At 43.3% G+C, this 25,392-nt stretch overlaps 1 protein-coding gene and 1 long non-coding RNA gene across 2 annotated transcripts; both read right to left on the bottom strand.

Annotated features, from left to right (window-relative positions):
* Positions 1 to 5,604: 5,604 nt before the first annotated feature.
* LOC109530565 (uncharacterized) lies at positions 5,605 to 13,326 on the bottom strand. The gene is made up of 4 exons (XR_002171025.1): positions 13,027 to 13,326; positions 12,275 to 12,696; positions 6,717 to 6,927; positions 5,605 to 6,090 (listed from the first exon to the last, which is right to left on the bottom strand). It is a non-coding gene; the product is annotated as an uncharacterized LOC109530565 (long non-coding RNA).
* Positions 13,327 to 22,880: 9,554 nt separating this feature from the next.
* On the bottom strand, positions 22,881 to 25,034 carry sox1a (SRY-box transcription factor 1a). Its single transcript, XM_019894402.1, has one exon. The coding sequence runs from the start codon at positions 24,932 to 24,934 to the stop codon at positions 23,429 to 23,431; it is 1,506 nt and encodes a 501-aa protein (XP_019749961.1). The 5' UTR covers positions 24,935 to 25,034; the 3' UTR covers positions 22,881 to 23,428.
* Positions 25,035 to 25,392: the final 358 nt, after the last annotated feature.

Below are 25,392 nucleotides of genomic sequence, written 5' to 3'. Positions count from 1 at the left end.
AAGCCAACTGCCCTTTGAAATAATACACTACTCACAACAAGTTTGGGACGTCGTTGCCAATCTGTAACTGATGCTCAAGGACGCATGACGAGTGGTTGAGATGTTGACATTTTTTGTTGTGCTGTTGTGCCACCATTGTTGTTAGCTTTTGTTACAGATGAGGAATTCACCAGTGCATCCTTCTTAAATGTCGTACCTTCCTGATATGATATCACTATCGTATGAACTTTTGACATTTTTCCATAAATTTCACCTGAAAGCCAAATATCCGAAGCTAGAGCCGATCCCCGGCTGACTTTGGGTGAGAGGCGGGGCACTTGAGGACTTGGGACTCCCATTTTTGGCAGGGAATACGGACCTGCCGCAAATACCGTCAATCTAGTACAGTTAAATGTAAAGTCATTGCCCCCCCCTCCCCTCCTCCTCCTCCAACAAAACTTTTTATTGCCTGTAAAAGCCACAGCAAAGCACACTTTTGTCGGAATGAAGCATCACAACTCCAACATCATTTCTGATGAAGCTAGATGGCGGTAAAGCAATAACCCGGGTGCAAAAATAATGTTGCGTTTTTCTTAGAGAGGAGAATAAGTTGCCCACCAAATATGTAAATTTGCTAAGACCCAACCGCTTATATGCCAGAGTTACGATGAGCCCACAACACTGCCATAAATCTAATGCAAATAAGTTTCATTTTTATTAGGGATGGGTTGATTATGATTGTATTAATACTTGGGGTGCATTCTTCAGGTTTTACTTCCAACTTTGATTTGGTCATTTGTGAGATTTCTGGCTGACAAAGCGTTTTTCTCTTTTGAATTACATCCATGTCCATCCCGCTATCAACATTTATATGCTGATTTGCAAACTCAGTTCGGTTGGAATAAAGACTTTCTCCATTACAGTGTTTCATGCATATACTTTACACATTTACCTGCTTTCATACATTGAGAAAAATAGAATTCTGGCATTATACGGTGCATTAATACCAACTATTTTTCCTGTTAAATGCAGTAAAGCACTTTCAAATACAGTACTGGTAGTATTATACAGAGTGCTGTACTCACTTTTGCCTACTTTTTATGTACTTGTGTGCACATATATTTTGTAAAAAGAAAAGTAGTTTTTCCTCTGGATTGTTGTACTATCGTTATCATTAATCTGCTTACGATGTTTTTCTTATTTTGAATATTCATAAGACGTCAAGAAAAAAAATTCTAAATGTATTCAGTATCGGCTGATGTGAAATACTTGCATTGTGTTCAATTTTTCAACTTTATAGTCCTATTTTCCAAATTTATCGTGTGACGCTCAACAGTTACTAGGTGAACCGGTATCGTCTTGCACTTCAATTTATGTTGAACAGACTAAAACTCAAGGTAGATTTTGCACTTTTGCTAATATATTATAAAGACATTTGAAATCGGAGAGCCATTTATTTTGAACTTAAATCCTGCAATGCAGACTTACTATCTGTCGAAAATGTTCTGGATCATAAGTACGAGTGGTATTGATTACTTGGTACTGGTATCAATGAGGACTCAAGAGTACTCGTACATGAATCGGTTTGAAAAAAAAAAAAAGCGGTACCAACATCTCTATTTTAAAATAACCGTTCCTCAGGTGTTTTTAGCATGGTGTGCTGGATCAAACGGGGCCCACGAGCCATAGCTTGCCCACCTTTGCTTTAATACACCGTTCATGTTCGTGGGAGTGGGATGTAGTGTACGCGGTGTGCGCGAGCGTGTGTTGTGGGGACGCTTACGTATCGGCTGATGATGTTCCGGAGTCGGCTGAAATCCATCCTCCACCCGAAAGCGACTAAAAGAGGTCTCCGTGGACTCCCGTGTCGGACGTTACCTTCCTCGGATCATCCCACTCGGGTCCATCATCATCATCATCATCATCATCGTCGCCGTACCCGTGATCGCCCTCAGTGGGCTGTTGTGATTTTCATGGTATCAGCCTCCCCACACTCCTCCTCTCTTCTACCGCGGTGATCTCCCACGCTGCTGGGCTACATGTCGGGGACAAATATGGCACCTCGTGCAAAGCGCAGGACAGGACGGGACGGGACCGGACTCCTCGATGCAGTCCACTTTCTCCTCTGTCACGGTTGCCGCTTGGAGGTAGTTTGGAGTGCGTGGAGGCGCCGGTTCGGCAGCCGTGGACCTCTTGATGGAGTCCACACTCACTAACACACGCACACATACACATGCAAGAGCTTCAGCCGTCAGCTAACTACGACGCGCATGCGTACTAGGACTCGCCTGTTGTAGGCGTGCGCACACGAACCAACACGCATGGCTGAATTAAAAACCTCCATATTTGCAAAAAAATGAACAAAAACAAAAAGTTAATTCATATAAAACGTGATTTACCCGAATTGTATAAAAACATAACACATAGCATACTGTATGAATCAATTCAGTAACATAAATACATGAATACATGCAAATATTCCAATACATACTCACAAATATATTTTAAAAATCTGCTGTAAGTACACAAAATAAACATTTGATAAAAGACTCGACCGTGACCTTGGTTTATTGAATACATCATGTCAAGAAAACATTTTACTCTCATGTGTCAGTAAAACTCTTGATTGTATAGGTGTGGAAAATAATTTGGTTTCTTATAGGTGCAAATATTCCAGTACATGACGATAAATATGAATAAAATATAATATAAATAGAAAACACCCATTCTATCAACTGAAATGACTTTGCAATATGGGATGCTATTTGTGTGCATATCAGTCTTAAATGCTGAACATCATTTATTGCCAGAAAAAAATATATATATTATTTTTTAAATTAAAGAAAGCTGGAAAGTTAGTTATTTGAATACATGGCATTGTTTTGGATTACGATACGATGTATGTTTATTTCTGAATAAGAATTATATAAGCAATACTGTACTTACAGTATGAGGCAGTGCAATGCAGTTCCACACCACTGCAAACTGCAGCCACAGCAAGAAACATCATTCAATAAATACAGTACTTACCTGCACTTTTAGCATTTTTAGGCTGTATTTGTAAAGCCAGCTTTTTTTTTGTGCAACCACACATATAGATGGAAAATCCAGCACAATACGTTTGTCTCATACTGTATGATGTCGCAATGTTCATTGTGCTGTGCGCATTGTTCCCATTGCCTCCATCCCATGTCACACATGGTGGTCACGTCATCTTTAATTAATGTACTGTTACAAGGAGGGGGGGGGCATTAAATCACACCATGGAGGCTCCCTTGTGATATTAGAAGAAAAGAAAAATCGATATGGCTATTTATGCAGCTCCAAGAAAAAGTGAATCTTCATTCAGTTACACAATATACTGAGTCATGTGACATGTTGGACATACGGAACCTTCTCAGATTAGCCCCATCGCCATCTTGGGTGCATTGAGGTGGGTCCTGAGTTCGTCAGGTGGCCGGGTGGGATTTCTGCACCAGTCATTTCATTTGCAGATGGAACATCTTTCAATTAGGGAAGACATGATCAATAATGCATAGTACAGTACTCCGTGACCCACTAATGTATAATGATGCTGTTGTTTACCTTCAAGCAGGCCTTAGGGTACATTATAATGATGACTACTCTTCCTGCATGCACAGATGGGACTGCGAGAATTAAGTGCTTCATGTCATCTTTTGCAAGAATGGGAGTGATGCATATTTACCTCTCACACACAGTGCTACTTGAAAATACATGATGGCCACAGTACATCTTTGTTTGTGCAAATACAAATTTTAAAATATGTAGGTATATCCAAATGCATTCATAGACATACATACATACATACATAGTGGACGGCACAGTGGTCAACTGTTAGAACGTCGGCCTCACAGTGCAGAGGGTCGTGGGCATGCTGGAGCCTATCCCAGCTGTCTTCGGACAGTAGGTGGGAAACACCCTGAACTGGTTGCCGGCCAATCATGGGGCACACATAGACAAACAACCATGTTGAAAATCACACGTAGGGGCAATTTAGTGTTATGTGTTCCATTAACCTGGCATGCATGTGTTTGGAATGTGGGAGGAAACCCACGCAGGTATGTAATATGTGGAGGTGTTTAAATATTTATATAGTTTCACAAAATTCACAGCCATAACGGCCATGGGAAACCGTAACTCCAGTGTGGCCCGTGACAAAAATGATTTTGATACCCATGCTGTATGGTGTACTGCAGTCTTGCGAGTGAGTTTCATGTCATAAATGAAATATTGGATTATTGAACTGTGTGGTGTGGCCCTCCGATTGATGTATACATTATTTTATATTTTATACTGTACTATAATTTCGTGGAAGAGCCCAATTGGGGAATGGAGTTGAGAATTAGCTCTAGCTATAAACTCTGTACGTATCACATCACCTGCAAGCTTTTAACTGTGTGACTGCATTGTCCCTGTTAACTCAAGGAGTAAATAAATTAATCTTGGCTCTTGCCTTCCTGTGTGACGTTGCATGTTATCCCCTGTGCTTGCATTGTTTTTTTTCAAGCACTACAGAAATAGATGAATGAATAATTTCTTGTCACTGTGTTAAGCGCTTTAAGTACAGTTATATTAAGAAAATAAACATTGTACAATCAATTGGAAATCAAAAACAAATTGATTGAATATACTGTATACGGTTTTAAATGCAGTACAATAACAAAGAACTGAAAGGTAAAACACATTTTTTTCCAACGCTGAAACAGGAAGTAGGTAAATGCAGATGGTCCAAAATAGTTAAAAGTCAAACTTAAAACTCCTTCTTTACCATTCCCGAAGATGAATGATCGATATTCTTTACATTCTACATACCACGGTCACATATACTTTTCGATATACGATATTGCGAAAGCTAATGACTGAATTGATGAACGTCAAGTTAGGAAACACTGCATCAGCGTAATTTTAGTCAAACACTGCCATCTTGTGGTCGAGATGCCAAAACACAACGCAGTGCGTTCCAGTGTGTGCCCGGTGGAGTGTCTTCAGGTAATTTGGCACTTAATTAATTGCTGTAATTGTGTGTAATTGGAGGAGCATTAATGCATGAGTTTGGGGAAATAAATGAGGCGCGTCCAATGATTATTCATGAAAACGACTGCACGTTAACTGTGACATGAGCCTAATGACGATCGGGAGCTTGCTTGACTGACGTAACAAGACTGCGGAAGAGTATTCGTTCCAGAGCAAGTGAGCTTGTCTTCATGCAAACGACTTGTGACCTTATGTCAAACGACACCGAGCGTGCCGGTGACATCTTGAGGGACTTTCGGTCCAGAAAGGTGGGAGACTGCGTGGATGCCAGGTTTTACAGATTGAGGAGGGGGGGTGTCTCGGTTGGATGTGCGTCACATGCCTCCACCTCGGCGGTGCCAGGAGAGGCTTAAAACCTGCGTCTGGAGATGGGAGCCGAGGAGATCCCAGGGAGCGCATACTTGGCACCGTGAAATAGGATTTGGGTAGGACCAAAGCAATGAAGCGAGAGAAGGAAAGAGGGGAGCCGCTGCCAAGTCCTCTCTGCAGATTTAGTGCTCCCCCACGCCCCCACTCCTCGTCCTCCTCATCCCGTCCTCCCTTGCAAGCACGCACGCACGCGCACACACACACACACACACACACACGTCTAAGAAGAGGTGTTTAAACAACAGTGTTGTCACAGAGCTGACCTGAACATGTGTAACGAACTCATACAACTTGCTAATCCTTCAAGCACTTTACCAGGTGCTCCCTATTTACACATGCGTGTCAATTTGTTTAAAGGTGGAAGATCTAAAGGCCCAAAATTGTACAATACAGCATTTTGTCAAAATTTTTCACAGAAAAAAATATTTTTATAGTCACACAAAAATTTCCGAGTTTGAATCGAACGACGTCACACACAGCATCACTTGAGACGTCGGTTCAGAAAGCATCCACGTATGTACAACAAGGGAGTCAAAGAAGGTGAGAAGATGCAAGATTGTCCAAGTACACAGGAAGTTAAGCAAAGTCCTTGGACTCACTTTCAAAAAGTCCATCGCAGCATACGTTGTCACTATCATGGTTACGTTTTGGTTCACTTTGCTGCTTACTTGAGGTTTGCCTGTGATGCTTATCATACAAACACACAACAAAACAAAACATTGCATATCACAGTAAATAGTATAAATTATTCTGTTGTTTTTTTTATTGAACTTTTTGGTGGTGGGGGGGGGGGGAGAGACTTCAGTGGCAAATAGCCTCTCTCTTACAGACCCTGGATACAATCACGGAGAAGAATGTCCATTATGTGCTTCAAATTGGCGAAAAAGAAAAAAAAAATCAAAAACTTGTCACCACTCTTCAACAGTGCATTATGGGCGCGTCCACTGAATGTGGTGAAAACGTGCCCATTTTAACTGTGAATCAAATTTCACTACTATTGTGATGTGAGGAGCAGAATTTTTTTTATCCGGAAGGAGTCTTTATTTATATTTAAGCCCCCCCCTGAGAACTACGATTTACTTCTACGTAGTTCTCAATCTTTTGCATATTTTCAGCAATTACACTGTTCAACAGCAAATTTGAACACCGCCAAAGTACAAATCGCTGGTCAAAAGGAGCCAGGAAAAAAAAACCAAAACAATGCATAAACAAAAAGCGTTTGCAAAAGGTAACACCGAGAATATACAAACGAAATACCATGAGTCCAATTGCACAAAGGTCAAGAGCAATAATAAAAGAACGATAATACTAACAAACATGGATCGATGAACAAAATGAGAGCGACTACGAATAGCATCGAGAGGTCTAAAAAAAAATCAAATAAAATAACACTTGAAGCACAACAGTGAGTAATAATCCAACAAAAGCCTTGGCAACTGAACAACTAACGACTAAGCCAGGCTTGACTGGAAATGCGGAACAGGTGCGCCTGCTGGAGAGAAACGCCCTCCACTCCAGCTGGAACTGAAACACAAACACACAGAACATGACAGTAAAATTTCTCTTTGCAGGGACTTTTTATACTACCTGTATAATAAAAAACAAAAAACAACAAAAAAAATGACCCAGTGTTTGATTGTTTGTATGTCAAACTAATATAAATGGCGAACACCTTTTTATACTTATACGGAGCATAAAATTCTCCAGCATTGGTTTTGATCAAAGTTGTACTCAATTCTTTTACAGTGCTTCATCTTATTTTGACACTTATTAAAGTTTTATCCCTTCAAACATCCATTTTCAAAAGCGCTTGCGCTCATGAGTGTTACGACGGAATCCATCGTCCACCAACCGATCGCATTGAATGAAAACCATTGTCAACATTTCCTATTGAGAACGTCAGACAAATTGGAAGGTGACCAGCATTCCAGAATGGATCGCGTTCAACCTCAGAGGTTTCACTCAGTACATTTGAGTTTGTGTGTTGTCTCAAACATCTGCAGGCCGGGAAGAGAAAGATGGGAAATAAAGAGGTGGGGCTACACATAAGGCTGTCAAAGGAGGTGATTGATTTTACGGCCCTTGTTATCGAGGCCGGCAGCCCTGAGGGCCCCCCCACCCTCCGCCACCTCAGGTTCTCTTGCTGCATGTGATCGGACTCACACACACACACACACACACACACACACACACACACACACACACACACACACACACACACACACACCTTTGATTTTACCTTTTCGAAATAAAGAATCAGTACCTCCACTTGTATCAACGTATTATTTTTACATAAATATCTGTACTTCCACTGAAGGACTGAGCGTGACCATATCTGGGAAGCGTACAAATTGTCCACCACGACCGATCGTGGTCAAGTATGAGGTGATTCAGAGACAGCGAGAGGCGGAGAAAGCAGAGGTGCCGTTCGACCTGTTGAATGCTGTAAGTGAAGGGTAGTCGACCACAGTGGTTTTGCTCAAGTGTAAAAGTCGCCGGCCCAGTGGGAGGATGACAGATATTTCAAGGCTAATTAAGCGAAGCCTTTTCATTGTTCTCCCCTTCACTTTCCACCCGGGTCCTCCCCCCATTTCTTCTGGCTCTCCATCTTCCTCTTCTCAATTTTCTTCAATAGTACTGGTGCAATTTTGCCATTGCTCATATTATTACCGGTGAAGCCTCGGTGCCGGCTCCTCCGCGGGTAATTGCAAGCTGCAGGTGTGAGAGAGCGCATTAGCATAAAACCGAGGCTCGACCGACGCAGCGTTTGGGTCCTAATGGCGGCATGAAAAATACATCCATCACGCTAATGCCAAAGAGATGGATGTGCACCGCAGTTAACGCCACCAAGACATGTCGTTAGGAACACGCAATATCCTGCCGTGGGAGTGCTTTCCACTCGTTACCGCGATAGAGTGCACACACACCTGAAACACAGAAAATAGGGGAAGCCGTGGAAAATTGTTATTAAACGGCCTCAAGTGCACTCTTGCCGAATTTACGTCAACCAAACGTCTAGATTTACATTGCGCAAATTAGCACCGATTTCACTTGGGCCGTTTGGAATTTGGAAATAATACATACATGACACAAAGATGTCATAGATGTGATACAGTGTTGCGTATCATCGCAGAGGGGCAGAATCCTCATATCGTCAAAATCATTCCTTTCCACGAAAAAATAAAACACATTTTGAGTTGTCAAACCCCGTCTCGTTCAAGTTGATATTTTAGTTGATAAAGTTTTGCTTTCATTTATCGCTACGCACCAACATAACACGATCACAAAATCACGTTAAAGTGCTACTTCAATATGCTAAAAAAAAAACACAGCATCACTAATTTACGATTTACCAGCCGTGCACATCTGTATGATGAATACAATAAAAACTGCAAAGAAATTCTTCCAGGGCACTGCGTCACTTGGCCACAAATGCAAAATGGCCACTGGTTGAATTGAAATCAAATATGTCCAGCCCCTGCGGCCTTCCTGGCTGCCTCCAGATGGTCCCTGTGGAGTGTTTATCAGGCCCATCTGAGCCTGGGAACCTGAGAGGGTTGATGTTGGGTGGGCAGTGTGGTGCCACGCCAAGCCGCCTGTCCCCAGGAGCCCGAATACGATCCCACGCCTTTACCTGCCCCCCTTGTCTCCAAACCCCCTCCTCCCTCCTCTTGCACCTCACCATCGGCTAGACTTACTCCCAACTCTGCCCTGGGATAGACTTTCTTCCACCTGACAAGGTTTGGACTGGATGACTGGAATACCTGGACAGGTGGGTGAACCGGGGAAGGTGTCAAATTTGGCAACAACAAGGCAGCCCGGTTGGTCATTGGGAACTTGGCATATCATTCTGTTTCCAAAGTCCTCTCTAATTATCCCCATGAATAAATAAGCTGGGTTGAAGCCATGTTCATAAAGTTTTGATTTTCAGTCTCCCCGCGTCGTTTCGAGCCCGCCGGCTAATTAGGCCCTGGCTTGGGTTTCCCTGTCATGTGTGATATGAGTCTATCAGAACCGGGCGTCGGACTCGCATAGGTCACGGGACATCGCGCTCAGACAATCCACGCAAAGCCCGAGAGCGCAGCAAAAGCAGCAAACGTTCCACAGCTCACTGAGAAGTGTAAAAAAATCTAAATGCAGCAGTGCGGCTGCTTACGCGGCTACGAAGACGCAGCAGAAACTCTGTACTTAAATGTCCATTTTCATCCATCACTATGCCTATTATTATAGTTGCATTTGAACAGCCCGACATCGCGCCGGGAGCCGGGTCTAATATTTTGTCCCTCTCGTGTTACCAAATAGTGTAAGTTAACCCAAGTATTAGAGACGCGCTTCATTATGATGCGGGCGCAGTTCTGCACCACATCAATAAAAAATACATTAATTCCTCGTTGACAGTGTTGATTAAAAAATTGACAGCATCTCTGATAGCAGCACCTGGATAGGATCTCATAGGATTGTGTACATGTATGTAATGTGGATTGTGTATCTGTTTGTGGAGAGTATATTTTAAGCAAGTGCAATGTGGTGTGTACTTAATCAGCTGCGACCCTTGTGTATTATTAATGGCCGAGTATTGGCACACTGAGGAGGGTTGTTGCGTAATAGTCGACTTCTGGTTTGACATGAATAATAGCACGCTTGCAATAAAGATTCGCATCACACGTTCATATCCATCCCTCCATCCATCCTTTTACCGATCCGCTTATCCTCACAAGGGTCGCGGGGGGTGCCGGAGCCTATCCCAGCTGTCTTCGGGCAGTAGGCGGGGGACACCCTGAACTGGTTGCCAGCCAATCGCAAGGGCACACACAGACGAACAACCATCCACGCTCACACTCACACCTAGGGACAATTTAGAGTTTTCAATCAGCCTGCCATGCATGTTTTTGGAATGTGGGAGGAAACCGGAGTACCCGGAGAAAACCCCCGCAGGCCAGGGGGGAGAACATGCAAACTCTAAACAGCGAGGCTGGAGCTGGAATTGAACCCTCTACCTCTGCACTGTGAGGTCGACGCACTAACCACTGGTCCATCGGGCCACCCATTCATATCCAGTGTATCCAGAATGTATCCAGAGGTTGAGTCTTACATTGCAACCCTTAGCCAATAGTAGTCAGATGTCCTCCCAAAGTACCGGTACACCGAATGACAGAATACAGTACACCACTTTAAGGTACATTTAAAAGACGGACGCAATCACATGCAATGAGTTACTCCACTTCCTTTTAACTTTGTTACCCACTGTTACACATACGCAGTTTCTACAATCACTATTTTCTTTTTAAAACCAAACTTTCTGGAGAGCTTTCGATTGGTTGGAGAAGAAATGAACTAAACAAAGTAAAGTACAAGAGTAATTTCGGCTCAGCCGATGAGGAAACAGATCACGCACCAACCCCCTGCCACTTGGAGCAGCACATTGCTGAACGACACACGGGGAAATTGCTTGACACTTAGTACATTATTGTTTGAGAGTGGCTTGGTCGGGCCCTGGGTGGCATCATTAACGCAGTGTGGAGGTATGCATTTAAATCAAACGGCATTGTTATACGCCTGACCACTACTGCTCGTGCATGTGATTAATGTCCAGTTCGCTGATTAATTTCATGGTTTCAATAGTGATTTACTTAGCCTACAATTGCAAGAAAAAATTTGCGAACACTTCGGAATTACTGGACTTTCGACATGAATCGGTCATAAAATATGATTGAATCTACGTTTAGATTAGGTCACAACAATAGGCTAACTAAGTTTTCTAAAACTAATAAAGCACAAATGATTGTTTCGTGGTTTTACTGAACACAACTATCTTAATGTCGCAGCGCAGGAGGGAGGAAGTATGTGAACCTCTGTAATTAATGACTGATTAAGCCTCTGTAAGCGTAATAACCTCGGCCAAATGTTTCTTACAATTGCAAGTAAGACCTGGCCAACAGTCCAGGAGGATTTTGGACCATTCCTCTTTATGACACTGTTTTGGTTCAACAATATTCTTGGCTTCAGTTGGCAGACAGATGGTTCTTTAAGATCTACTTTAATAAATGTCGTGATGAACTTGGGATTTCATTTCCTATTGACAGAAATGTTGTCCAGGCCCTGAGGAGTCAAAGCAGTCCCAAACTAGGATGTCTCCAGTTACCATACTTTACAGGTGGGATGAGGATGAGAATTAAAAAAAAAAAAAAACTGAAACTGGTGGGTTTCTTTTTTGTTTTTTTAAATAGGACAGGACAACTTTATCCAAAATCTCCAATCTTGTCAGAGTGACTGGGTTCTAAGGGCCTGATATACAAAGATACCAAGAAGCATCCACCAAATTGCGTGGAACAGATTGTGCATGCTGTTGATGGCTATTGTGTGTTATCTACTGAGATTGTGATCCTGAACTAAAATCCTAAATAGCGGGAGCTAAATGGCGTGTTCCCACTTTAACAGATTGCACAAGTGTAAAAGTGGTGGATACCATTTATCACACAATATATAATGCACTCAAATAACAGAGCCTATCCCAGGTGATTTTAGGCAAAAGGTGGATTACAACCTCAATTGGTCACCATTTAATTGCACGGCACAAATACATAAACAACCACGCACAGCAGCGTAACATTTAGAGTCTTTGAATAACCGACCATGCATGTTTTTGGAATGTACGAGTAAGCCGGAGACAGACGGAATCTGTTATAAAATCTGGGGGGGGGAGAAAACATAAAATGCCTCCTTTAACGGGGCAAAATCTGACAATGTATCACTGAATTCAACAGAGGACTGCCAGGAAAGACATCTGTCGTTTGCTGCACTGTGATTGGCCAGAGTGTGTTTCAGTGGGTTGTGTGTGTCAGCTTTGGTAGTCTTCGTAGTCACTACTGACCTACTGATGTCACGATTCTTTGTCCTATAGTGGCTTCTTCTCTCACGCTGATATTGTCGGTGGTGAAAGAAGCCGCAGAAGCCTGTAATTAGCTGCTTGGCCCCCAGGGGCTTGGCTTGTATGACCCGGGCAGCCGTGGAGCGCTGATGCCGTCTGATCAGATGAGTAATTCTAAGCATGGGTGGGTGAAAGACATCCGCCGGTGCACTTTGTCACGAGCGCTCCCATGAGTCAGGGCGGACCGGATAGGGACAATCCACGCAAAGACCTCGGAACACACCGGCGGCCATAACTCAAGGAAAGTGAATGAAGGCGGGGGGTAATCTGAGCCTGGTAGGGAGGAGCGGTGTTGGCCCTTGGTCAAGTGCCTTGAATCCTGCAAACGGCTCGTATCTGGTTGCACTCCACCTGAGAAGCTGACCCTGAGGAGAGAATTCAAAAAAGAAGCGTTGGAAACAACTTCCACCTCCTCGTCCTTCTCCTATCTTCAGTTAATGGAGATTTCAAATCCATGTGAGGATTCATTCAAACTAACAACACAAATACCCACACATGCACACATGCACACGGTTACATCCGAGATCCGAGTGGCTGTCCGGCTGTAATTGGGCTTCATGTTATGAAAGAATTCCTGAGCGGGTCAATAATCACAAAAAAAAAAAAAAAGTGTTGCAGGCAGACCTTTTATAATTCTCGCTGCGGCTAATTAAAAAGAAAAAGGTGTCATCAAGGACGCGCTGGGAGATGCACACCTGAGACGGCAGCCGCTAATGCTTCAGGCACCTCGGCGTGACCCCAACATCGTCACCGTTTGAAGTTGCGACCGAGCTTGGGAGAAAAAAAAAAAGATAATGAGGGCTGGATGGGAAACTGGTGTTGCCCTTGAGGGAGGGAATCAAGTCAAAGACAAGAAATGGAGAGGCGATAGCGATAAGGGCAATTGGGAAAACGTCTCATCGGGAGGAAGAGTTGATTCCAACTCATCGCGATACGCCCAAAGGTGATTTAGTTCTCGTGTGGCTTTTGTGCACCAAAAATTGATGATGATGATTTATTATTATTATTTGCATAAAACCCTCGACAGACATGCTAAATGAGTCACTGTACTGCCTTTTGTCTGGATAGTCTTTAAACAAGGATCGTCATTTATTTGTCATGCAGGATATAATGGTCAGACAATAAATCCTGGTGTAATTGTGTTTTTTTCGTAAGAGTCTACTTATAAATTGCATCTTGATTGAGATGATTTTATTTAATGCAACTGAAACAAAATTAATGAAGAAAATTCAACAAAAACTTTTTTTTTTTGTGTGTGTGTGTGTGTGTGTGAGGCCAGAGAGATTCTGAGCGGTCAGGACTGGGGTGTCAAATATGACCCCAAGTTGGATTGGTGAAACAGAGTCATGTGACACGAGTTTCTGTGGCGAAATTAAAAAAAAACAAAAAAAAAAAACGAGTGGAATGTAACTCAATGTAAATCGAGTTGACACTTCTTGTCTCGGATACCTGTTTAGTCGCTACCTTCTTTACCTCAAGTCATCGTGTTTACACAAGCTCTTCGCATTATTTTCATGCCTGCTCTTCCGCCTCCTTTTCTTACGCCGTCTTCCTTTGTCCTTTCTCCTGCTGCTTGGAAATCTGCAAGGCTTGCTCATCGGCGCCAGCCTCTGTTAATCCTCTCCCAAAGCACCTTAGCAACGCTCAAAATTTAGAGATGCTAAAAAAAAAAAAAAAAAAAATCACACCACCACGACAACTGTTCTTAACGCTGGGCCCGTATTGGCACGAGTGGCCACATCTTGAGATGTGTGTGTTTTCCATAAGTAGTTGAGAACAATCTGGAAGGCTGTGATAACCAAGGATCTCTCCAGTGTATGTGTGTGCGTGTGTGTAATGGGAACGACGTATGTGTGTGCCATATGATGCCAACAAACTGGTAATCCCTGCGTGTAGTCACCTGAGATGCTTCATTATCTAGTCCCCCAACACTCGTTGAGTACGCACCCCGACCGGACGGACCTTTTTTTTTTTGTACAGTCACAGACATCAAGGAGTCATGAGAGCGCCAGTGTCAAATATCATCAGGGGTCATTAAATGTAGCATGTCATCATGCAACATGTACTTTGAAAAAAATCGTAGCAAGTTGTACAAAAAGCATCATTGACCTTTTTTTTTTGTTTTTATAGGCGGGGTGGGGGCGGGTGATAAACGTGTTTCCTCAGTTTTAAGATGTAATATCACCATTGGCAGACATTACTTAGGTGCAATTGCCACTATATCACAATGTGAATAGGCCTAATCATTTGGGGATGAGGAATAATGGGCAGTATCTGAATGATATTAGAATTTAGAGTGAGTTGATTCTTGTGCAAATTGCATCAAATGATTTCTTGGACTTGTTGGTTTGTCGTTCAGCAGTACCAAACTTGAATGGTAAATTTTATGCACAAGAGCCTTTTGCACTGGGAAAAAGGGGAGGGGAAAAAAAATTGCTGTGAGTGGTTATTTTTAGATCGCGCAAAGCCTTTGTTGTGGAAGGCTGGATCTTTTAACCATAGTGTTATGTACATTAGTTCAACAAAAAAGATATGCACACATTTTTTCCACATTGAAAAAGTTTTAAAAAGCATTTTTACTCCCCCCCCCCCATTAAAAAAAAAAAAAAAAAAGCAGACATGCCCGTCCAGCAAGGTGCTTGTGCCCACCGTGGATCTCTAAAAACAGATATTTTTCTTATTTTATTTTTTCAAAGTAGCTATGTTTGTGTTGTGATTGAGAAATGCGAATGTTGAGTTACTTATCACTCAGACAAATTCTCTATAAAGCAAGGCTAAATTGCTCGTTCCAATTATTCTGTCAGCCCTTCCATTTGTTGGCTTCTCACATTAGCGGTGGCCCCACTCCACCCTTCTTCTTCTTTCTCGACTCACAAAAAAATCAATTACTTTGGGGCTACCGCGACTAATTGAGGGCACACTCGTGGCCTTGGAATTTTAAGAGTTGAAAACAACAACAACAACAAGAACCTTAAAACACAAAAGGTGACCAATGGTATTACCATGTTACAAGAAGACTCATGTTACAGGTATGTTCTGTTACCTCATCAGTTCTTTGCAAATGCATAACAGAATCACGGTTTTATTTGCAATTTGCAAATTCAATGCCAATTCCAAAAAGACTCATACGGTGGCCAAAATGTGAATTTCTATTTATTGTGCAAGTATGTACTATCTGGCAAATCATCATATATATATATGTAGACGTGTGTGTGTGTGTGTGTGTGTGTGTGTGTGTGTGTGTGCTTAAATGAATGCAAATTCTAGCTATCGACCAAGAACGCATTTATTTTATTTTTCCAACGTAGAATTAGCAACATTTTACACATTGTTTCTTGCTAAAACTAGCTTGTTTTGAGGGGGCAGCCCAGTCTCATGCAAGCGAGACAGGACTCGGCCCGTTTGGGCTAATGGTAAGTACAGCTTTTGCAACCATGACGATAGGGGCGGAGCTAGTGGTTGCTGCGAGGCAGCTTCTACTTGATGAAAGCGATGCACGGTGTTGGAAAAAAGGGAGCACACACACACACACACACACACAAAAAAAATAAAAAAGCATTTTCACACTTCACACATCCGTTACCTATCATATCCGGTGTTGGAAAAAAGGGAGCACACACACACACACAAAAAAAAAAAGAAGCATTTTCACACTTCACACATCCGTTACCTATTATATAATTGACCGCTATCACCAACACTAATTAGTGCATCCGACAAAACTCAGTACAGCTCTGCTTACCTTTTGGCTTTGGCGTGATAGTGTTTGAAACACCGTTGTGGCTTGAAAGTGGCAAAACTCTGTCCTGACTAGCTGCCAAGTCAGCGGTCTATTTGTGACCTCACCATTTGGCAAGATTCAGAACTGCTTGTTCAAAGACATACAGTATGTTCAAAAATAAGCATACAGCGAAATGTTTTCAATGGTTGTTTAATTTCACACTTTTGTTCGGGCATTAGCAAATAAAAAAATAACCTTTCATAAAATGTCGCCTTTAAAATGTGTGATCAAAAATGGCATTTTAAATGTTTTCACTGGGACATATTTTGCAGTACAGAACGAAATGTGTCGCTGTGCGCCTAGCTCTGCCATTAAGACGATAACGGAGATGACAATTCAATTCTTTAAATTGATAACCTCCGGCAAATTCCACCGATATTTGTCAGCACAGTTAAACTGGCGTGAAATGAAAATTGCAAGTGGAAGCAAATGTCCCAAAGGCCTGGAAATTATTCTGTCGGTGGTCAGACTCTTCTATCAAGCACTCCTGTAAACATGAATAACAATGCCGTCTTATTTCGAGTAGAAGGTCAAATTTGCCGTGGCAATTGTACGGCGCATGTAAACATTTGCTGCCGCAGCAGACGAATTTGACCTCTGACAAACGCAGGCGGCGGATCTCGCGCACGGCGGCTTCGAGCGGGTCAAATGGCTCAAGATATACACTCGGGGCTGCACGAATATTCATTACAGGCATTTTGATGGCGTTCATAGACGTGGAAATACAGCCAGTTCTTGGAAAACATGCCAAGAGAGGGACTAAGAGTATTAAGAGCGAGGAGCTGGCTCTCGTGAAACGGAATGATGGGGGAGGGGGGGGGGGGGGGGGGGGGGGGGGGGATTTTGGAGACACTGTTGTTATTTAGCATGCTGCATGCTTTTGCTGAGATGAGTGGGAATGAGGATTGTTTGCGCCATCAGGTAAGCCAAATTAAATAAATCCAAAAGAGGAAAAGATGATCACCAGAGCTGACATCTTCCCACGTCATCTTCACGGTGAAACATGTTTGCCATGACGCTTAGCTCAAAGAAAGAGGTAAAATTGGCTGTTTTGTTTTTGTTTTTGTTTTTTTGTAAGGTCACAAACAAATCTAGGAACTACCGACAATCCTTGCCTCGTCAACGTTCACCATTTACAAATTCACATCTTCTTTTTTTTTAAGGTGGCATCTCTCCTTGTCTATTTCGATATTTTTCTGCTCTTCCTGTAATGTCTTAAGAAGCCACAAGACGGTGCTGAAGCTCTGGCTAACTGGAAAGTAGGAATCGATTTAGTCAATTTAATCTGGATTGTTAGTGGACGTTATGGACAAACTTTGCCATTTTTTTCCCCAAATTTGAATCATTTGGAAGCCATTTATCATGAAGAGTCATATAAATTGAGTTTGAAATTTAATAAAGTGCTTGGGGATCATAATTTCAGTTTTATACGGTCGAACAATGATGACAGACATTGGAATCAAAAGCTAGCACCCAAGTCATATGGCTTCACGCGTCACCGTATGGCTCATGACTTGTTATCAAGGTGCCGAGCGAAACAGGGACCGGGATAAATGGTTTCAAAACGTTTTCCATTGTTTTTTTTTTTGTTGTTTTTTTTTGTAATGAGCAATGTTTAGTTTTTGCGTCAATAATACCATTTGAATTAAAATAAACAATATAGTTTTCTTATGGTGGTTGCACGTGATGCTGCCACCACCATGCTTTCCTGTCGTTCTGGTGGTTTTTTTTGTAATGAGCAATGTTTAATTTATACCAATAATACCATTTGAAATGACATACAAAACGTTTAACCTTGGTTTCAACAGTGGAAAACACATTTTCCCACACAGCCAGGACATATGAAGAAGAAAGGAGATTGTTGTCACATGTAGCCAGCACTCGCCAGAAATTCCTGCGTCTCCTTCAAGTGCTGCTGTCGGCCTCTTGGCGGTGTCTCTGACCAATTTTCTTTTGCAAGGATGTCCGCCAAACCTCATTTGTTTCGTTTTCACTTCCTCTCTCTTTCACGTTTTTCAATTGTAGAGATTAAAAGGTCACATTCATGGTGGAAAAAATGCTTTCAAAGTACTTTTTAGTCTCACATTTTCACATCACAAAAAAAACATGCATTTGCACATGGGCGTGGAGACATTTTTTTTTACACCATATTGATGTTTTTTTTCACCATGACAGTTCAGGTTAAAATTTGCCATTCATAAGATGCATCTGTGACTTTCTGCTTTTTGCATGGTTAAATGACTTGTTTTTACATCCTATTAGTAGTATCACACATCTGCTTTTTTTTCACCATGACAGTTCAGGTTAAAATTTGCCATTCATAAGATGCATCTGTGACTTTCTGCTTTTTGCATGACTTGTTTTTACGTACTATTAGTAGTATCACACATCTGCTCCCCATATTATACCACATTTATAAATTAGAGTTGCAGAATTGTCACACTTTGCACTTAAGCGTTCATTAAAAATGGATAAACGCTCCAAATGGTGACACGCATCACTTCTGCATTACATATTTTGTCTTTGAAGATGAAGAGTATTTTCCCAAGAGCAATACTTACACACGCGCACACGACAGATAGACGCACACCTCCGAAGGTTAACCCGTGTGCAAATAAATCACCTTCACTGTCAACTGGATTAGAAAATACAGTGTAATAACATTTATCGAATCATGATAGGGGAAATCACGTCGGGTGCATCCAGCTCAATAGCTAATCATGGGCGGGGTTATCAATGGAATTATAAAAGGATCAACTGTAAACGGTCTGAATAGGCGACAAGCATCTAAAACAGCAGCGGGAGCAAATTGAGTAGGCTTAGAACCATTAGGGGCCATTGACGAGTTCCTCAGACATCCTTCACTTTGCTTCCTAATCTCACCTCTCACCTCACCCTTTGGGGTCAGAGGTCAGCTGGCTCAAAGCACTATCAGCGCGTGGCAGGTTGCAGCGGGGTGTCGTAAAAAAACAAAAAGGGTGCAGGGTGGTGGGGGGGGGGCGCAAAAAAACGATGTTTCTTATCAGAACTTTTTGACCCCTCATTAACCTCAGCGCTGTGGCTTGGAGAGTGATCGCCTGTCAGGAGGGAGGAGAAATCCTTTACAGCATCCGGTGGCTTCTCTACATGTGCACCAGTGATACGCTCGCGTTCGATGAGCTGCCTCCTCCATGCAAGCTCGCGCAGCCAGAGTGTCAGCGGATTACAATATTTATAAAAAAGAAAAAAAAATCAATAAAATCTGGGGCTGCCTATGAAATGATTTTTGTTGATGTTAATGTATTTTCGTGGGGATAGACCCATCCCCACGTTTTATTCACATTTCAGTTTATTTATCTGTAGTTTATAAATGTATTGTGAACATTATTTCACACAAAGACAAGAAAGACAACACCGCATGCATATCACTAAATAAAACACCATACTGGGGATGTCTTTACTCTTTATAAGAGGGTGTGCTAAGAGGGTGTGCACACTTGTGCAACCCCATTATTTTTACTTCACCGCTCTTAAATGGTGTCTTTTTTTCAATAAAGTTGGCCAAATAAATTGATTGTTTATCTTAGTCTCGTTTTGTTTAGGCTATATCACAAAAGCATTACATTTGAACAGGGGTGTGTGGACTTTCGCTGCACCTCCAAAATCAAGCGCCTAGCCGCAGTCCGGTGATTGTCACAATTTCCTCCAATTGAAAACCTAACACGGAAGACATTTTATTTGGCCTTTCAAATTTCTCAAAACTGGGTTCGACTCATCGAAACGGGATCTAATCAATCGAGGAAGACCAAAGGTGGAGCTGAAACATCTCCTTCCAACATTAGCTCACACAATTGCCCTCTCTTTTTCAAATTGAGTGCTCTACATTTGTCTGTGTGGCTCCACCTAAATTTACATTTTGACATTTAATCAGTAGCCTAACTGAAAAAAAATGAGAAATTGTGATGGCTAATAAGTCCTCTCGAACATTCCCCCAAAAATGTGTGAAAAGAACACTATATGTAAAAAAAAAAAAAAGAACGAATTTGTTTCAACCATACATGATGTTTCGCTGAAATCTGACTCAGTGCATGAACCTCGCAGCCCTTCACTTTTTCACCCATCCGTTTTCCACAACGCTTTTCTGGAACCTGCAGTGGACATGAAGAGAGAGAGAGAGAGAGAGAGAGAGAGAGAGAGAGAGAGAGGTGGAGCACAACTGTCCTTGATGACAACTTTTCTCACCAACTTCTACGAAAGCGTTTTTCTCCAAACCTTCCTTCCTCTTTCTTCCTCCCGCGGCGGTTTTGTGCGGTCCGAGCACCGTCCACGCTTTGTCTGAAGGGGTCACGGCCGAGCCTCTCTCACACCTGCACGCCCCCCTTCAAGCAATCTACTGGGGCTTGTAATCGCTATTGTGGGAGCTATTGAGTGGAAAAACTTCCCAACCTCACACCGCCGCGGCCTTACTTAAAAAGGGGACACGGGGTGTCTCGGTGTGGGGTTGCCAAATTCCAACAGTGGCTCTCCACAATCACACCCAAGCAGGAGGGACGGACGGGGATGTCGTTGTGACAAATGGGAAGTCTGCATTTATGCCTGCAGGCTGACAACATTTATCTTTGTTTGTGGGTGACCTTTTTTTTGGGGGGGGGGGGTAGATGGTGGGTTCACTAACTCATCACTTTTTGATTGCTCGATAAGGCGACACATTCAGTGTCAAGAAATTGCAACAACGGGGTACACACACACACACACACACACACACACACACACACACACACACACACACACACACATTGTTTAAGGGCAAAAGTTGCCAAATAAAGCAATTCCCTTCCTAACTTTTATTTATTATGACGCTCTTCCACGTCGTCGGTGCGGCGTTTGGGCGCCCATAGCCGCTCGCAGATAGCGCGGCAGCACCGCAGGATTAAGAGGCAGCAAGATTGTTAAACATGTCAACGTGTAATTGCACGATAAGGCCCCTTCGGAGGCATTCACTGGCCCAGTTGCTTTCTCTATTCCGCGCTAATCTCGCCCGCCACATTCGCTCTGTGCAATCTGTCTCCATAATCTTCTGTGACAGAGCAGCGCAGGCTGCAGCCTGTTTTTTTTTTTTTCCCTTTTTTTTTCGGCAAAAGGGGGAGGCGGAGACGTGCAGAAAATATGCAGAGGCGTGATAAAGTGACGCTAATTATCCCCATTTAGGACATGGCAGTGCAAGGGATCGGGGCTTTAAGCAAGCCGGAACCCTAGCAGGGAATATATCAGTGGCCTGCATGCATACAAGATAACAGTGGCGCACATTTGCAGAGATTTATTGGGAATGGTCAACGTTAAAAACACACGCGTATCCCCCCCGCCCTCTCCCCCTCCACCCGCGCCATTGGGTGTCAGTTACTCCGGTGAAACGTGCTTGTATCCCGCCGTCCCTTACGCAAAAAATACGCACAAACCATTCCAAATGTTTACGTCTTTTCTTTCCCTCTATTTTTTTTCTTTTCTGAGCAATCTACACCGCGTTCAACGCCATTTCCGTACACACAAAAGTGAGGCCTCGCAGCTTTAATTGACACAAGGCGTCAGTCTTCATCAAGTGTGAACCAACCGTGGCCGGTCTTTAAAGGATGGATTTCACATTAATTGATTTTTTTTAACGCATAAGTAGGCATAAAGTAACCCTCATTTGCATGTGTATGGATATTAGTCTTCGGGCAATTAAAAAGAAAATTGTACGTAAATGTCAAAACCAGCTGCAGGTCTGTCAAAAAAAATAATGACATCATACATTCAGTTTTCATTATGAAAACAATATACATAACATGATTATTAATCTAATTGGCACGAACGTCTATTAGAATTTGGAGGAAAAAAATGGAAATCAAAGAAGGCAAGATGTAATCCACGGGTCTCGAGAGAAACCGGCTGTCAATCACACAGCAGGCAACTTGTCGCAAGCCTTTTCCCGCCTTTAAAAGTTGACCCATTTGAAAATTAATCATATTTGAAACAATCATTACCGATGTCAGTTGCACGTTGAATTTATAATTACGGCGACTGTGCTGGGATCAAATTAAAATAGATGCAGTGTAGCAAAATTGAAACCATTAACTACTTCACTGCGAATTTGTGGATTTCTTTCGGTGAAAAATATCAGGTACACATTCATCTTTTTTTTAAACGCCATGATGCGATTGATTATCGATTTTAGAACACCATTCGTTGGACTTTAAATAAGATGAAACATTTGCCATCATATTTTAGGTGGACATTAATCATATCACAATTTTAAACTTGTCTTTTAATACTCGAGAGCTATTTGGGATGTTTTTTTTTTTTATAGGCGAGTTTGAATTCAATGCCGGGAATGAAAATGAAACGTCTGATTCATCTAAAGTCAGAAAGTGAAAGCAACTTCAATATTTACTGCCGTCAAAAACATTAACAGGAGAATCGTCATATGAGGCCTTTAAGAAGAGATTTATTTAAGACCCTTGGGGAGAAAAAAAGTCACGCGAATCATTTTGGCCTGTTTGCAAAGTGATCGAAATAAAAAAAAAATTTAAATGAAAAGGTTGGTTATCACAAAATATTTTAAAACTAACAAATCATTCTTTTGAAGGATTTTCAACCTGTTTTTAAGAACAATTACGCACAAGCAATTAAAGCCGTTTAAAACCATCGTGGCAGCAATGGCTTTAAATTTAAAAGTATTTCAAACAACGCCGGATCGAAAGAGTCACTTGTCGTAATAATTCAAAACAACATCTTGTGAAATTTATTCCATTCTTTTTTTTTTTTTTTAATCATTGCAGTAAGTCCGGGCTTTTCATTTGCAGAAAAGCACATAAATTACAACAGCACGTTGCCAAGTCATCCTTCTTTCAAATATTAAAATTATTCACAATTATACAATAATAAGAGTGTTACAACAATAAAACGAGGGGTTGGAACACAAACGCTTTAAAGTTTAAAAAGAGGATTCCTTTTGTACCCACTTTCTTTTAAAGCACTTTCTGTATTATTGTCTTGACATTTGTAATAACTTACAGTTAATGGGAAAAAAAATGAGGGGGAAAGCCCAAGGTGCACCAGGCGTAAATTAGACTGGAAACGATGATTTAATAGCACGATAACCAAAAATTTCAGTAGTTTTATGCCCCCTCCTCAAAAAAAAAAAAAACAAAAGAAAGGGAAAAAAGAAGAGCCTTCATTTACACGTGATAAACACTCTGTACAAAATACAGGTAGTTCTTGCAAGGAGGGGGGGGGCTAGAAAAGAGGTAAATATTTGGTTATGTGTTCCGTTGCACTTCCAATGATGGGTTCGAATTGGATTAGATGTGTGTGAGCGGGACCGTCCCATTCACTCCGGCCGCGGCGCTCTGGTAGTGCGCCGGCAAGGCGTGGAGCCGGCTCTGCATGGCGGGGTCCGCCGGCTCCCCGGTGGGCAAGTACATGCTTATCATCTCCCGCAAGTCCCCGGGACAGGGGCCCCGCGCGTGGGGGCCTCCGCTCACCGGTGGGCTCACGCTGGGTTCCGACTTGACCAGCGAGCCCAGCGTGCCCATGGAAGAGGCGACGGCGGAGGAGGACGAAGAGGAGGAGGAGGAAGAGGACACGCCGGAGCCTTGGTGCTGCGTGTAGCTGAGGGCGCCGTAGCCGGACGGGGACGCGCTCATGTAGCTCTGCGAGTTCGAGATGGGGCTGTACTGGAGCGCGCTCATGTCGTAGCGGTGCACGGGCTGCGGATTGTGCGCGTGGTGGTGATGGTGATGCGCGTGGTGGGCGTGAGGGTGCGCGTGGTGGTGGTGGTTGAGGTGGTGCGCGCCCCCGCCGGGGTGCTGGCCGAAGGCGAGGTGCGCCTCCTGCATCATGGCAGCGGCCGCCGCGGCAGCAGCCACCTGGCCCGGGTAGGCGCCGTTGGCCCAGCCGTTCATGTGCGCGTAGCCGGAACCCGCGGAGCCTCCGTGGGGCGCCCCCGGGCTTTCCAGCCTCTGGCCCGCCGAGGAGGACGCCATGCTGACACCCAAGCCTACTCCGCCGCCGCCGGCTCCGGACAGCAGACCGCCGGCCAGCGAGTACTTGTCCTTCTTGAGGAGCGTCTTGGTCTTCCGCCTGGGCCGGTACTTGTAATCCGGGTGCTCCTTCATGTGCATGGCCCGCAGCCTCTTGGCCTCGTCGATGAAGGGCCGCTTTTCCGCCTCGGACATCACCTTCCACTCGGCCCCCAGCCTCTTGCTGATCTCGGAGTTGTGCATTTTGGGGTTCTCCTGCGCCATCTTTCTGCGCTGCCCGCGGGACCACACCATGAAGGCGTTCATGGGTCTCTTCACCCGCTCCTGGCTCGCCTTGGAGCCCGCGTTGGGCCCCGTTTGCCCCGCGGCCGCGTTGGTTTGGGGGCCGGGGGAGTGGAGATCGGTCTCCATCATCATGCTATACATTCGAGCGGCTGGTTGGGGAAAAACTTCACCGGCAAGAAAAGACAAATTCAAATCGAGTAGGGCGATCCGCCCGCGCGAGCGCGCGTGACCGGAGTGGCTGCAAGAGTCTTTAAAGCGCGCCAAAGCATAAGCAATATTCCCACAAGGGCTCTCCAAGCCGTCGCCTTGCTGCCTCACATCCGCTGTGACAGAATGCACACTGGAGCCACTCGGAGTTGACAAGTTGCTTGCAGCGGCGGCCATGTGACGCGTGCACTGACAGCACTTAAATGAGGCGCGGGCGGCCAATGAGGAGCTAGCTGACGGGCTCATTTGCATATGTTGGGTCAGTTGACTCCAGAAGCACAACACGACGGAAGAGGAATGAAGCAAAAGGGGTGTCGATCCCACAAATAACATGAGGAATTAAACATCTCCCAAAACTACGCATCGTGACAACTCAAGTAAACAACAACGACAAGATCAAGTTTGGTTTCACGACACTATTAAGTAACTGTTTTTTTTTACATTATGCACGTCTGACTTTGCGTGTATTTGGCAATGTAGAATTGAACAAAGGTACTTTTTCTTTTTTTTAATGTTAAGGTGTCGTACACAACCAAAAAAAAACATTCAATCAGTGTTAGCGTTTAGATATTTCACCAAAAACATGGCATTTACCATAACGGAATTGCCATTTTCCTGTGTACCTCAATTTCACCCCGAGGGCTCTCTTAATACGTGAGCGAGGCTCATTTCTGAATGAGTCTGCAGTATTTTTATTTTTGAATGCATCAACCTGTTTGTTTTAGGAACTATGAAGCTTTTATGCTCACTTTCTTACAGACTCGTGTTTATTTTTAAACTTAATGGTGGCC

The sequence above is a fragment of the Hippocampus comes genome, unplaced genomic scaffold (genome assembly GCF_001891065.2).
Source record: "Hippocampus comes isolate QL1 unplaced genomic scaffold, H_comes_QL1_v1.1 scaffold96, whole genome shotgun sequence".
Taxonomy (NCBI): domain Eukaryota; kingdom Metazoa; phylum Chordata; class Actinopteri; order Syngnathiformes; family Syngnathidae; genus Hippocampus; species Hippocampus comes.
This window is presented reverse-complemented; position numbering and strand designations above follow the sequence as displayed.